General features: G+C 35.6%; 1 protein-coding gene across 15 annotated transcripts in view; it reads left to right on the plus strand.

The window, feature by feature from the left end:
• The window catches only part of FER (FER tyrosine kinase), a 476299-nt gene that overhangs the window by 210299 nt on the left and 249067 nt on the right, over nt 1-16933 (plus strand). For all 15 annotated transcript variants that reach the window (XM_089909164.1, XM_089909159.1, XM_089909160.1 and 12 more), the window contains one exon: nt 5609-5701. In XM_089909164.1, the coding sequence (XP_089765290.1) occupies nt 5609-5701 (93 nt within the window). The remainder of the gene's footprint in view (nt 1-5608; nt 5702-16933) is intronic.

Genomic DNA, 16933 nt, shown 5'->3' on the forward strand with positions numbered 1-16933 from the left:
AAACCACGTCATCAAGAATTTGTCTGTCTTCATTTCTCACCTTTTATCTACTAACTTCATTCTCAGGCAGGTGGTACCAGCAATCCCATAGTGTGGAAGTTTCTCTTAGAAAGGGGTTGAGGGTGAGACAAATGCTTAGAACCTAACTGACTTCTTTCTAAAACAGGTTTCCCAGTTGGATTTTATTTGCTGATAATGGAAGCATAATATTATAAGCGCCACATTCCTTTCTTTAAAATTTATTCTTTTTTGTTATTTAAGTCATGATTTTCTTTTGGGTCCTGCAGTTGCTGATTCCATTCTAATAAAGTCTTGACTGAGGCCTTGAAACTTGAAATGTTCTCAGTTATTAGTTCCAGTAACAAAAGGAGCTCTGAACAGATAAGAGGATTATTGATACATGTGCAGTATGAAAATATCAAACAGTAAAACCATTCATGAAACTTCTTAGATAAAGTTGGAAACTTAAAATGGTTACAGAAATGAAATATGTACATAGTAGTCTTTATAGTGTCCTTGTGAGGTCCTCTGCGGAAAATATAAAACCAATAAACTTCATCTCCCCTACCCCCCAAGAGCAATCAACAAAAGAAAACAAACAAAAAACCAAAAAACAAGAAAACCAAAACAGAATAACAAGCAAAATTTTTGTGATGTCTGGAGTTTAACCCTTTAAATAATCTTCTGAGGAACATAGTCTTTAAAGGCCTGTTGTGATAATTGACTGCTTTAGAAAATGGTAGTTAAATTCAAGTCTGTAACTTTTGATAAATTAATGGCTTCTTTGTCATACTGAAGACCCTTAAATTGTGTCTTTTTATTTTCTTGGTTTTTGAATAAAGGTAAATAAAATTATGACGGGTAGGTTACTTGTCTTAATAAAATACATATGAATGCTGCATCCTGTTTGAATATAGAAAGTCATAAGAGATGTTCATTCTTACCTCATAACCGAAATAAGGAGGATAAAGTACAAAATAATAGTTAAAAAAATACTCATCAGGGATCTGAGGACAGAAAGAAACCTAAATGAAACAAAGTCCAGAAAGTGGCAAGCCTTTCATAGGAAACAAAAACAAAACCAAAAAACAAACAAACAAAAAACCTGTGACTACTTCCATCCTTGGTGGAACCGTGTGATAAGAGGAAACTTCCATCGAAGGGAATAAGAAGTCAACTCAACAAGCTTTTAACAAGCTTGTAAGAACAGTGTGTAGGCTGGTGTGACATATTAGAATCTGGAGGAGCCCTCCCCACAGAGTGAGGGAGCATCCACTCACCAGCATTTACTCAAGGGTCTTCACCAAGTGGAGCAGAGAATCAGAGAAGGAGACTTGAGAAAGATACTCCAAATGAAGTTCTCCCTGCACCAAAAAGGTGGTACACTGTTGTTGGGGGGTGGGGGGTGTTTGAGGCTTTTGGACAGGAGGACTGAGCACTCTGGATTTTCACCAACAGAAGAAAATACGAAATCCCTCCCAAGTTGATTCTCTTCAGGGAATTCTGGGTCTTCACAGAGTACAGGGCAATGGCTTTCCAAAGGCTAGGAAGGAGGGTAGAAAGTTATCTTAGGGTAGAAAGTTATCTTAGATATATAAAGTAGTGGGTGAGCCTGGAGAGTAAAGAGAACTCCCTAGTGCCCGCCTATCTCACACCCCTCCCAAAAAAGAGGGTGCTGGAATCTTGCCAGGGCTCAGATTCCATTCCTAGCTGAAGAAAAACTCTTGATCTAGCCCAAAATATTTGAAGCTGGTGGTAAACTAATTCAAACCAGAGCAGCAGCAGAGGCAAGGCCCAACTTATTAACTACAGCCCCAATTCTAGCAGCCTGACAGAAAAAAGGAGTATGTGTTCCTCTTTCTTGAGGTAAATATTATTGAATTCAGATTCTACTGTTTTTTTATACAAACCATCTGGCACACAATCAAAGATTATATGGTCCACTAAAAAGTAAGAAATGTGACCCACAGCTAAGAAAATAAGCAGACTCAGAGATGGCCCAGGTATTGGAATTATCAATGTCTTTAATGTAGCTTTTACAAAAATACTAAGGGATCTAATAGAAAAGATAGACAATGTATATGAAAAGATGGAGAAGTTCAGCAGCAATGTGAATGCTATAAAAAATAGAAATTCTAGAATGAAAAATATAGTATCAGTGCTGAGCAATTCATTAGACGGACTTGTCAGTAGACTGGACACAGCGAGGAAAATTATAGTGAGCTTTGAAGACAGGTTGACGAAAATATTCACAAAGAAGCAAAAAGAGAAAAATAGGTAATAGAGTGTTTGAGATCATGAGGTAATATCAAAAGGGCTAACATACATGTAATTAGAATCCAAGGAAGAAAGGAGAGAGGGAGGTGGGAGTAGAAATATATTTGAAGAGACAATGGTTAAGTGTTTTCCAACATTTTCAACCCACAGGTCCAGGAAATTTAACAGATCCCAAGCAGGATAATTAAAAGAAAAATAATTACATGTACTTATTTCCTAGTTGATTATAAAAGCAGTGAGAGAAAAAAGAAACATTATGTATAGGGGAGTAATGACATGAATTCTAGCTGACTTCATACCAGAAGCAATGGAGACCAGAAGACAAAGTGCTGGAAGAAAAAAAAAAGCCATCGACTTTTAATTCTATATCCTGTGAAAATATCCTTAAAAAAATAAAGGCAAGCAGCACTTTACAACCACTGGGATGATGATAATCAGAAAAACAGAAATAATAAGTGTTGGTGAGGATGTGGAGAAGTTAGAAGCCACATCCGTTGCTGGTGGGAACGTAAAGTGGTGCAGCCACTGTGAAAGAAGTTTGGCTGTTCCTCAAAAAGGTAAACGTAGAATTACCATGTGACCCAGCAATTCCACTCCTAAATAAATCCCTGAAAGAGTTGAAAACAGATACTCAAGTACATGTGTACGAATGTTCATAGCAGCACTATTCACAATAGCCAAAAGATGGAAGCAGCCCAAATGTCCTTGTCAATATTAATAAAACCCAAATAATAATAATAGCTAATATTATAAGCATTCACTATGGTAAAGGAGAGAGGGAGGAGAAAAGAAGGGAAAATGGGAGGCAGAGAGGGAAGAGCGAGGAGAGATAAGGAAGCTGCTGTGAGAAAGATATGTTCAGCTTACACAGGTAATGGCAAAGGGATTATTTTGATCTGTTCAAAATAATTTATTAAATAGAATAACGAGCTTGGGAATAATGAATAATAATGATGAATAATGAATAATTTGTTAAATAGAATAATGAGCTTCGTGAGGGTGTGGCTGAAATTGGTAAAGTGCCTTGATTACTAGACATAGGGACCTCTAATGAAATACTTTCATTCTCATCGTAATGTATTCTTTGTTTAATAATTTATTAGTTTAAGCAAAGAAGATAAATGTACTGCCCTATTATTATATCCCTTAATTGTTTTAAAAGCAGAATTTCAGTTAAGATGTCTTGATAATTTAACTCATAGTACTGTAAGTTTTAAAAAACTGAAATGCACAGTTGCTTACTGAGCAAAATCTATTAGTACTTAAATTGTTGAGTCAGTGAGGTGCTCAAAAGGAAACTGTTTGGTGTACATCTTGCACTACTGGATACTTTATTAAAAGAATTATAATACATTTTTGCTCATACATTTGAGAAAATCTCCATGGACCATGAATTATATTTCTATATTGAACAGGGAGGGAGCTGATTATAGCCTGAGGCTTGGGATTTATGTCCCTGGAGAAATCATTTAAGAAGATACAGAGTCAAGAAAGCAGGAAGAATGATAGAAAGCTTTACAACCTAGGTTTCGTTGAACTCCATTCTGTTTTACGATAAATTTCCTTAGCATCATTATTTTAAGACAAAATCTTAATCATTCAAATGTTCCTTTTGCACATTTAGTTTCCAATTTCATTATTTCAAAATATGAAAATGCTTGACTTAGCAAGGGGGCTTTCTTTTAATAAATGTTCTTAATATGCAAGCATCAAAGAAAAAAAGACAGCATGACAAACTAGGTTACTAGACAGTGAATACTTCTAAAATGATTTCTCTTCAGTCAGAACCCAATTGCTAAAATAAATCAATTAGAAACTGTTTTATACTTAAATTGTATACCGTGATGGGATGGGAATAGAAACTGTGTATCCTTCATTCTCTCCAGCAAATCAGTATCTGCAAAAGACTAAGTTATTTGTTTATTTATAAATGCATTTTATGAAGGATATATTGATATTTGAAGTATTTCATTTATATTATAGAGTTATCAACAGTTGAGAATTTTTTTCAGGAGACTTTCTTCTCTAGCATTATAATTTCCCTGTAGTTATTTCTCACAAAAATCCCTCCAAATTTCATGGCTGCTTTGCATAAGTAGTCCCAGAGATATTTGGCCCTCAGCCTGGAGTTTGAGCATGAATGTTATCTTTTTCTTGAATCTTATTGCCTACTGACTTGAATAAGTATCTGACTGTTCCTACAGGGCCAAATAATCACTTTCATTGTTCCTTCTAATAATGTTATTAGATTGGGTTTATTTACGGAAGTCTGTAAGAAATAATATATGGTTATTGCTTCAACAAGCTATTATTAACAAAAAAGTGTTCCATTGTTACCTTTCACTCTCCGTAGTTCATCCTTCCATTGGGGAACAAGTTCTGAGGGTACCCTCAGGCAGGATATAATTAATTGTCCTAAGGGGAGTAACTCTGGTTGCCAGCCTGATGCAGTGGAGCTCTTCTATGAAAGTTTCATCAATAATCAATGCAATGCAAATGATTGGGGAGTTGAACAATGGTCACGAATTTTTTGAGATGAAGATTTTTATCTAGTCCAGTGTCCTCCTGTTTACTGATATGGAAACTTAAGAGCCACAATAGTTAAGTGATTTGCCCAGACTTATACTCTTTTTCCCTTCTGACATCAATAACCTTATTGTTTCTACCTTAGTGCCTCCTTTAAGAGCCTTGCTTTGAGAACTGTTGTGTGCTTTTTGGTTAAAGTTGTTCATTTTTAATTACCGTGGCATCTAAATAGACTGTCATTTGGAAGAGCTGGGGTGTTTGGGATTTTTTTTTAAATCTATTTCTAGTGCTTGAGAAATCTTCTGAAATAAAAACATTTGGGAAGGCGAAAACTGTTAAAAAGGTATAGCCAAGATGTGGAGAATGGAAGAGTGGGGAGTAAGGCATATACAGCAGTTGTTTTGTAATTAAATTTATGAAGAATATGTCACAACTACAGTACTATCTGAAATTTTCTGTTAGACTGGTTCCTTTTAGCTGTGTCTTTTTTTTTCCTCTGAGTGCTAATATTTGGTTTTCTCTGTGTTTCCTTAGCATTTCCTGTTTTCTCTCATCTCATGAATTTCTATTTCTTTATTTTTCCCCAAATCATGACATTTATTGAGGGACCAGGAAAATAAAATGCCATAGAGTTCATATGCGTTCGGTTATTTTTCATTCTTAATGTTAGGAAGCTTACATTTTATTTACTTGGAAGACAGAGTGGATGGACATAAGCTGTGGATAAATACCGAAATACCTAGCATAACTGTGTATATACTAGATAGTTTACTACTGCTGAAGGCTTCTTTCTTAATCTCTCCAGGAAAGGAAGGAGAGGCTATCCAAATTTGAGTCTATTCGTCATTCAATTGCTGGAATCATTAGGTCTCCAAAGTCTGCGCTGGGCTCTTCAACAGTAAGTAGGATGAACTCTCTATGCTACTGAAAATAATCATTGTCTACCTTCTTTCTGATATACCAATGAATATAATATGTAAACTTGTATTTATGAATGGAAAGGTAAGTACACAATTTAACTTTTTGTGGGCATATGAGTCTGTGTATATACGTGTATATTAAAACCCCTAGTAACAGTGATGTAGGCAGGAAAGAAACTTGTATTGTAGATTTTCTGTACTACATATAAGTAGTTACAGGGAGTATTTTATGTACTTTGGGGATTTATTAGAAGAAAAATATAAACAAGTTTCTTTTACAGTGAAACATGTTTTTATAATAGGGATTATTGCATATGTATTTTTAAAATGTATCAGTTTATATGTGTGTTCATATCTTTAAGAACATTTTAATTAGATAATTGAAGTCCGTTTGAAATTTGGGCTAGGCACATCGCAGTAATGCATAGAATATTAATTATCCCTAGTAATAGCAGCTATAGGCAAGCAAGATAAAAAATATTCTTATCTCATTTATATATAAAATTATAAAGTATTTTTCTTACTTCATGACCTATAAAACTAAATTATCAAACTTTTTATTCTAGCCATGCCTCATTCACAGTAGAGCTTTATAATAGTATTTTATTGAATGATGGTTAAAACAATATTCAGTACAAATTAATTACATGCTTTTCCCCCCATCTTGTGAAGTTTCTACAGAATAATATCTTAATATCATTTCTTATTCTTTAAAAGTTCAGCTAAGACAATGTGACCTCCTCTTATTTAGAAAAAACAAGTGTTTCCTAACCTTAGATTAGTTAAATGTCCATTCACATTTTGGATTTATTTGTTCTAATTCCTTTTTAATATAAAACACATGTTACCATATTTATTCCACTCAGGCAACAATCTTTTATGTACAATTGTGGCAAAGCGTCAAGTATTTTAATTAACAAAAAAGCAGGAAATTATATTTTTGTGTAAAAGAGATAGATTTTAACCTTTGATGCTGCCATTGTCACTTCCAATATGCTGAAGTGTTCTATGGGAGTAGAACTAATGTAGACCATCTCATATGGCATTAAATAGCAAGTGAAAATAAAAATAATTATGGGCAAGAGCTACGTGATAGAGTAAGTCTCTTTCAAATCTTATCTCCTACTTTTGTTTTCTTAAATTTACAACTTTACAGATAAATACTAGTTCATAGGACTTGTTTTGTTATGATTTGACAGTCAAAATAAAGTATAGGAGACTTGATTAAGAGTTTATAAGAAGTTTCAGAGACTCTATGAAGAGAGTCTTTTGATAACTTTTATTAGAAGAAAAAAGAAAAACAGGTCTAAAAAAGGAAATATTTAAAAACAGTTTTTTAAAATACAAATGTAGTTCTTGAGAAGAAATGTTCAAATACCTCAGTGAACCGTTTATAAAATTATTTAACATTAAATTGAGTCAGTGAAACACAGGACATAATTAAGTTGTAATTAACTCACCTTTATTTCACTTAGGTCAGAGGTCTTTGTGCCAGCACCTAATAGCTGATTTGTGAAAGGTGTCCCCCACCATTTTTTCTTCCTGTGTGCTGTTAGAGATCAAGCTTGACTTGAGTAAAATGTCTGAAATACTTGAGAGCCAAGGCTCATTATAAACTCAAGGTTTCCTTTAGTTTTATTCTTAGATGGAAATGTAGGAGAGTGGAATTTAGAGCTTAAAAAGTTTAGCTAATGACAGAAAAATAAGAATTCTATGGGAATGGGGTACCATTTCCCATGTTTGTTTTTTTCCCTACATTACTTTGAAGTTCATTGTTATGGAAGTTCAGCTTTTGGCTCTAGACAGAGCCAGTTTTGATAAATCAGGGTTAATCTGAAGACGAGAGAGGTTTTTTCTTTCAAGACACACTAATTTACATCTAAAATAAAAAAAATCCTATTTGTTCATTAAGATGAAGTTGTATAGGGTTAGCACTCCTAAAAGTGTGTCAGGTATAGTATGTACAATCTTCATAATTAATTGGTATAAACCATAACTTTTTGAATATCTGAAAGTATTTGCATATTGTTTTCTCCACTTAAAAGTAAAATTATTATAAGTAATTTTACTTAATAAAATTCTTAAGTAATTTTACTGAAGAATAAAATTACTTTATTCTTCAGTAAAATTACTAAATTGACAGTGATTGATATAGGTTAAAATTTGGTGTTTACAAACTGCTTTTACCTGAAATGAAGTGCCTTTCCCACAAAACATGTGCCTCATTCAGATATACATTTTTAATAAATTTATGAACATCCTTGAAGCTATGAAATGCCCATTTCATTTAAGAATATGTTCCCTCTGTTAATTGAGAATTCTAGGGAACGGTCACTTCTCCCCCAGTTGATCACATTTTTATCTTCATGATTAAGGCAATCATTATCTCCATCAGTTAAGTGCCCTTTGATATTGCCTGATTTATTCAGAAATTTCATGAACTAAAAAGATTGAGATAGTCTGTAGTTTATGATGTGTGGTACACAATGAATAAAGGTACAGAACTATTTCTGTGAGGTGTTAGATATCCTATTTATTTGAAGAAGATTTTCCCCTCGACTACAGAGGTAACTGAGGTTTTAAGTCACTGCGAATGTGAAGGTTTCAGGTATTAAGTATGATAATCTAAGATGGATAAAATTTAGAGGCTCCTTAATTGTAATTTAAAATTTTTTTCTGACATAATTTAGTATTTTTTGGAGTATTCTAGTTTGGTAAAGGTAACATAGAGGAAGGAAAATTTTTAATTGCTACAAATGATTTTTTTCTTCGTAAAAAACATTTTTTGAAAACCCTGCAAAATGGCAGACTTACGCCTATTTAAAGTATTTTATTGTGATATACTTCACGCAACACAAAAATCAGCATTTCAAAGTGTACACACAGTGGTTTTAGTATATTCATTATGTTGTGCAACCATCACCACTATAGAATTCCTGAACCTTTCAATCTCCGCAATAAGCAACTGCATTTCTGTTAGCAATTAGTCTTAATTCCCCCCCTTTTCAATTTTCTGGTAATCACTCATCTATTTTTCATCCCTATGGATTTGCCTGTTCTGGACATTTCACATAAAAAGAGTCACACAATATGTGACCTTTTTTGTCTAGTTTCTTTCAACTTAGTGTAATGTTTTCAAGGTTCATCCATGTTGTAGCATGTATCAATACTTCATTCCTTTTTATGACTGAATAATCCCTTGTATGGATTTATCATATATAGTTTATCCATTCATCAGCTGATGGACATTTGGGTTGTTCCATCTTTGGCTATTATGAATAATGCTGCAATGAACATTCACATGCAAGTTTTTAAGTGAATATATGTTTTCAGTTCTTTCAGTTATATACCGAGGAATTGCTGGGTTGTGTGGTAATTCTATGTTTAGGTTTTTGAGGAACTGCCAAACTGTTTTCCACAGTGGTTGCAACATTTTGCATTCCCACCAGCAGTGTATATAATGCATGAGTTTTCCAATTTCTCTACAGTCTCAACGCTTGTTATTTTTTCATTTTTTAAAAATTATAGGCATCCTAGTAAATATGAAGTGGTATCTCATTGTAGTTTTATTTGCATTTTCCTGATGACTAATGATGTTGAGCATCTTTTAATGTGATTATTGGTCACTTGCATATGTTCTTCAGAGTTATTACTGTTCATATCCTTTGCACACGTTTTAATTGGTGGTATTTTTCATTGTTGAGTTATGAGTTCTTTATATATTCAGGATACAAGCCCCTTTTCAGATATATAATTTGAAAAAAATTTTTCTCATTTTGTGAATTGTCTTTTCACTTTCTTGGTAATGTTCTTTGACACACAAAAGTTTTAAATTTTGCCAAAGTCCAATTTATCTAATTTTCTTTCATTTCACATGCTTTTGGTGTTGTATCTAAAAAACCATTGACTAATGCAAGGTCATGCCAGTTTTCACCTGTGTTTCCTTCTAGAGTTTTATAGTTTTAGCTTTTACATGTAGGTCTTTGATCTATTACAAGTTAATAGCTGTGTATGGTGTGAGGTAGACATCCAAATTCATTTTTTTTCTGTGTGGAAGCATGTTTAATTTAAAATCTTAAAAAAGCAGCAACTATGAAATCACTGTTTACTCAAATAAACATACAAAAATTGGAACTAGAGAGCATAATTTTAGATAAAATAAAACAATTAATTGCATTATACATAGGGAAATGAATTAATCATGATAATATTCCCATTGAACTTATCATAGCTACTTATTTTACCATTTTTTTTACAGTGTGACTAAAATGTAGAGCTATCTGTGAAGACAGTCTAATGGAACACTTTGATCAACAGTGTTGCCAGAAGGAAGAATGTTAGATAATTAGCTTTAGATGAATCTGGCTTTAACTGAATACAGTATCTGATGTCAGCTCCAAGCATGTTTTCTTTTTTTTCCACTGTACTAAAAGAGTTAAATAACCTATCCATAGTACCTCCACATACTGAGGTCTACTCCACAGCCAGCATCTTTCCATGCTTCAGGAGGTTATAAATTTGCATTGAGGACTATTTCTCCTAGACTGCTTCTGAAGTCAAGGACAGAGGTGTTAGACAGGATTCATAGTATAATCTGAAAGCCTACTGGCAATCAAGAGGGTCCATTTCCATTGAAAATCTTTCAAACCACAATATATTTGATGAGATCTGTTCTAGTCATGTCAAGAATACTGCCCTTTCTCCAGAGCCATTGCTTTACTGCAGAATTTTTGTTATAAGTGGCTGAGCAAACAGTTTGTTCCATCTTACAGCCCCTTGTGAGTACTAGTTGTTCACTGATCTGTGGAGTACAGAACACCCTTATAATAGTAGCACTCTTTGAAAAATGTTCTTTAAAACCAGAATAAAGTACATTTTGCTCCAGATAATTGTTCTTTAGATGTCAGAAGAATTATTATTCTTTTGTCTCTTTAAAATTAATATTTTTCTGGATTCTGTTGACATATAGTTTATTTTAATTTTTGAATTACTTTGCATTTGAATTTAGAAAATAAAAATACTGAAAAATAAAGATGTGCATCCATTATATATAATAATATAGTAAATAAGATTTGTTTATTTGCTTCTATTTAGAAAATTAGCAAACTATCATTTAGCTGTGTTTAAGTTGTATATCAGTTATCATGTTGGTATTGTAACACTTGGCTTCCACCATTGGCATAGGGCAATATAGTTATTTTCATTCATAACATAATAAATTGCTTATTTTTTTTTAGTGTTTTCCTTTGTGTCTAGCAGAACAACCTTGTACTTCTTCTGACAAGGCGTGTTGTTAAGTTCAGCTTAAATATTATGTATTTTAAACCTTGGTTGTCTTCCTTTATTCTGAAGGTCTTAGTATTTATTTATTTATTTAGCCCAGACACTCAGATGTAGAAAAATGAGAAACAAGAGAAAATAAAAATTAAGTTTCTTACATCATATCACTGACATAAATACACTGAATTCTCCAATATAGTTAGCCATGTTTAGGAAAACTAAATATTATTCTCAGAGTTGTAAGTTTTGAATCACTAGTATTATCATACATAATTTTTCAAGAAGAGCTTATCAGGATTTATTTTCTTTAATTTCATTATATAGAGAGTAAATCTGTACTTTTATGTGTTTGCTCAAATGCTTAAAACAAATAACCCACATCATGTCAGAATGATGCTATATTCTATATACGCAATCCCAACTTGATGATAAATGTTTAAATTTACTGAGCTATGATTTCATACTGACTCATTAGAATGATCTGGTAATAGTTTTAGTTGAGATGTGTAGTATAACATTGGCACTGAATAGTTAATGGACTAAAATGTTATTGTTGATACTGTGGCACATTTTATATGTAATATTGCATGAAATTAAGGTAAGGATATTTGATACAGGAAAAATAAAGCTGTAGAAAAAATTGCAGTGATATGATGGGATGAGGGAGAATGAATCAAAGTCACAAGCACAATTGGAAAAAGTAAATGGATAAAAAAGATAAAGAAAAAAGAATGATTACTAATAAAGAGAAGATGAGTAAGGGAACTAAAGCAGGGGAAAAAAAGAGCAAAGTGAGGGGAAATCAGAAGGTAGTGGAGGAAGCAGAAGTGTGAGACCAAAAATGAATGACTTTTAAGAAAATATATTTTGCTAGAGATAGTGTCTCTTGTTAGAGATCCGAGATGGTGCGTAAAAAGGCAATCGGGAGTGGGGGGGGAGACCTTCAAGATGGCGAAAGAGTAAGACGCGGAGATCACCTTCCTCCCCACAAATACATCAGAAATACATCTACATGTGGAACAACTCCTACAGAATACCTACTGAATGCTAGCAGAAGACCTCAGACGTCCCAAAAGGGAAGAAAGACCCTAGGTACCTGGGTAGGGCAAAAGAAAAAAGAAGAAACAAAGACAAAAGAATATGGATGGGACCTGCACCAATGGGAGGGAGCTGTGAAGGAGGAAAAGTTTCCACACACTAAAAAGCCCCTTCATTGGCAGAGACTGTGGGGGGTGGAGAGGGGAAGCTTCGGAGCCACGGAGGAGAGCCAGCAACAGGGGTGCGGAGGGCAAAGGGGAGAGATTCCTGCACAGAGGATTGGTGCTGACCAGCACTCACCAGCCCAAGAGGCTTGTCTGCTCACCCGCCGGGGCCGGGGGTTGCTGGGAGCTGAAGCTCGGATCCCAGGGAGAGGACTGGGGTTGGCTGCGTGAACACAGCCTGAAGGGGGCTAGTTCACCACAACTAGCTGGGAGGGAGTCCGGGAAAAAGTCCGGAGCTGCCGAAGAGGCAAAAGACCATTGCTTCTGGGTGCTGCAGGAGAGGGGATTCAGAGCACAGCATAAACGAGCTCCAGAGACTGGCTCGAGCCGTGGCTATCAGTGTGGACCCCAGAGATGGGCATGAAATGCTAAGGCTGCTGCTGCAGCCACCAAGAAGCCTGTGTGCAAGCACAGGTCACTATCCACACCTCCCCTGTTGGGAGGTAGTGCAGCCCGCCACTGCCAGCGTCCCGGGATCCAGGGACAACTTCCCTGGGAGAACGCACGGCGCACCTCAGGCTGGTGCAACGTCACGCTGGCCTCTGCCGCCACAGGCTTGCCCCACACTCCATACCCCTCCCTCCTCCCGGCCTTACTGAGCCAGAGCCCCCGAATCAGCTGCTGCTTTAACCCCGTCCTGTCTGAGCGAAGAACAGATGCCCTTAGGCGACCTACACACAGAGGCGGGGCCAAATCCAAAGCTGAACCCCAGGAGCTGTGCGAACAAAGAAGAGAAAGGGAAATCTCTCCCAGCAGGTTCAGGAGCAGCAGAATAAATCTCCACAATCAACTTGATGAACCCTGCATCTGTGGAATACCTGAATGGACAAGAAATCAGCCCAAAATTGAGGCGGTGGACTTTGGGAGCAACAATATATATATATTTTTTTCCTTTTTCTCTTTTTGTGAGTGTGTATGTGTATGCTTCTGTGTGTGAGGTTTTCTGTATAGCTTTGTTTTTACCATTTGTTGTAGGGTTCTGTCTGTCAGTTTTTTGTTTTTCTTCTTTTTTGAATCACTTTTTAATTTTTTTATTTTTAATATTTGCTATTTTAATAACTATATTTTATTTTATTCTTTCTTCCTTTCTTTTTTTCTCTCTTTTCTTCTGAGCCGTGTGGCTGACAGGATCTTGGTGCTCTGGCCAGGTGTCAGGCCTGTGCCTCTGAGGTGGGAGAGCCAAGTTCAGGACATTGGTCCACCAGAGACCTCCCAGCTCCACGTAATATCAGATGGCAAAAGCTCTCCCAGAGATCTCCATCTCAACGCTAAGACCCAGCTCCATTCAACGACCAACAAGCTACAGTGCTGGACACGCTATGCCAAACAACTAGCAAGACAGGAGCACAACCCCACCCATTAGCAGAGAGGCTGCCTAAAATCATAGTAAGGTCACAGACACCCCAAAAATACACCACTGGATGTGGACCTGCCCACCAGAAAGACAAGATCCAGCCTCATCCACCAGAACACAGGCACTAGTCCCCTCCACCACGAAGCCTACACAACCCACTGAACCAAACTTAGCTGCTGGGGGCCAATAGCAAAAACAACAGGAAGTACGAACCTACAGCCTGCAAAAAGGAGATCCCAAACACAGTAAGTTAAGCAAAATGAGAAGACAGAGAAACACACGACAGATGAAGGAGCAAGGTAAAAACCCACCAGACGAAACAAATGAAGAGGAAATAGGCAGTCTACCTAAAAAGAATCCAGAGTAATGATAGTAAAGATGATCCAAAATCTTGGAAATAGAATGGAGAAAATACAAGAAATGTTCAACAAGGACCTATAAGAACTAAAGAGCAAACAATGATGAACAACACAAGAAATGAAATTAAAAATTCTCTAGAAGGGATCAATCAACGGTTAAGTGACCTGGGAGATAAAATAGTGGAAATAACTACTGCAGAGCAGAATAAAGAAAAAAGAATGAAAAGAATTGAGGACAGTCTCAGAGACCTCTGGGACAACATTAAACCCACCAACATTCGAATTATAGGGGTCCCAGAAAAAGAATAGGAAAAGAAAGGAATTGAGAAAATATTTGAAGAGATTATAGTTGAAAACTTCCCTAATATGGGAAAGGAAATAGTTAATCAAGTCCAGGAAGCACAGAGAGTCCCATACAGGATAAATACAAGGAGAAACACACAAAGACACATATTAATCAAACTTTCAGAAATTAAATACAAAGAAAAAATATTAAAAGCAGCAAGGGAAAAACAACAACAAACAAGGGAATCCCCATAAGGTTAACAGCTGATCTTTCAGCAGAAACTCTGCAAGCCAGAAGGGAGTGGCAGGACATATTTAAAGTGATGAAACGGAAGAACCTACAACCAAGATTGCTCTAGCCAGCAAGGATCTCAATCAGATTTGACGGGGAAATTAAAACCTTTATAGACAAGCAAAAGCTGAGAGAGTTCAGCAACACCAAACCAGCTTTACAACAAATGCTAAAGGAACTTCTCTAGGCAGGAAACACAAGAGAAGGAAAATACCTACAATAACAAACCCCAAACAATTAAGAAAATACTAATAGGAACATACATATCAATAATTACCTAAAATGTAAATGGATTAAGTGCTCCAACCAAAAGGCATAGACTGGCTGAATGGATACAAAAACAAGACCTGTATATATGCTGTCTACAGGAGACCCACTTTAGACCTAGTGACACGTACAGACTGAAAGTGAGGAGCTGGAAGAAGATATTCCATGCAAATGGGAATCAAAAGAAAGCTGGAGTAGTGATTCTCATATCAGACAAAATAGATTTTAAAATAAAGACTATTAGAAGAGACAAAGAAAGACACTACATAATAATCAAGGGATCAGTCCAAGAAGAAGATATAACAATTGTAAGTATTTATGCACCCAACATAGGAGCACCTCAATACATAAGGCAAATGCTAACAGCCATAAAAGGGGAAATCAGCAGTAACACAATCATAGTAGAGCACTTTAACACCCCACTTTCACCAATGGACAGATTATCTAAAATGAAAATGAATAAGGAAACACAAGCTTTAAATGACACATTAGACAAGATGGACTTAATTGACATTTATAGGACATTCCATCCAAAAACAACAGAATACACTTTCTTCTCAAGTGCTCATGGAACTTTCTCCAGGATAGATCATATCTTGGGTCACAAATCAAGCCTTGGTAAATTTGAGAAAATTGTAATCATATGAAGTATCTTTTCCGACCACAACGCTATCAGACTAGATATTGATTACAGGAAAAAAATCTGTAAAAAATACAAACACATGGAGGCTAAACAATATACTACTTAATAAGCAAGAGATCACTGAAGAAACCAAAGAGGAAATAAAAAAATACCTAGAAACAAATGACAGTGAAAACATGACGACCCAAAACCTATGGGATACAGCAAAAGCAGTTCTAAGAGGGAAGTTTATAGCAATACAGCCCTACCTCAAGAAACAAGAAACATCTCCAATAAACAACCTAACCTTACACTTAAAGCAATTAGAGAAAGAAGAACAAAAAAAACCCAAAGTTAGCCGAAGGAAAGAAATCATAAAGATCAGATCAGAAATAAATGAAAAGGAAATGAAGGAAACAATAGCAAAGATCAATAAAACTAAAAGCTGGTCGTTTGAGAAGATGAACAAAATTGATAATCCATTAGCCAGACTCATGAAGAAAAAAAAGGAGAAGACTCAAATCAGTAGAATTAGAAATGAAAAAGGAGAAGTAACAACTGACATTGCAGAAATACAAAGGAGCATGGGAGATTACTACAAGCAACTATGTGCCAATAAAGTGGACAACCTGGAAGAAATGGACACATTATTAGAAGAACACAGCCTTCCAAGACAGAACCAGGAAGAAAAAGAAAATATAAACAGACCAATCACAAGCACTGAAATTGAGACTGTGCTTAAAAATCTTCTAATAAACAAAAGCCCAGAACCAGATGGCTTCACAGGCAAATTCTATCAAACATTTAGAGAAGAGCTAACACCTATCCTTCTCAAACTCTTCCAAAATATAGCAGAGGGAGGAACACTCCCAAACTCATTCTATGAGGTCACCATCACCCTGATACTAAAACCAGACAAAGGTGTCACAAAGAAAGAAAACTACAGGCCAATATCACTGTTGAACATAGATGCAAAAATCCTCAACAAAATACTAGCAAACAGAATCCAACAGCACAGTAAAAGGATCATACACCATGATCAAGTGGGGTTTATCCCAGGAATGCAAGGATTCTTCAATATATGCAAATCAATCAGTGTGATACACCATATTAACAAATTGAAGGAGAAAAAACATATGATCATCTTAATAGATGCAGAGAAAGCCTTCGATAAAATTCAACAGCCATTTATGATAAAAACTCTCCAGAAAGTAGGCATAGAGGGAACTTACTTCAACATAATAAAGGCCATATATGACAAACACACAGCCATCATCATTCTCAATGGTGAAAAAGTTAAACCATTGCCACTAATATCAGGAGCAAGACAAGGTTGCCCACTCTCAGCCCCAGTATTCAACAGACTTTTGGACATTTTAGCAACAGCAATCAGAGAAGAAAGAGAAATAAAAGGTATCCACATCAGAAAAGAAGAAGTAAAGCTATCACTGTTTGCTGATGACATGATACTATACATAGAGAATCCTAA

This window comes from Delphinapterus leucas, chromosome 3, assembly GCF_059928025.1.
Source record: "Delphinapterus leucas isolate spDelLeu-1000000601 "Yukka" chromosome 3, BTC_Dleu_Yukka2, whole genome shotgun sequence".
NCBI lineage: Eukaryota > Metazoa > Chordata > Mammalia > Artiodactyla > Monodontidae > Delphinapterus > Delphinapterus leucas.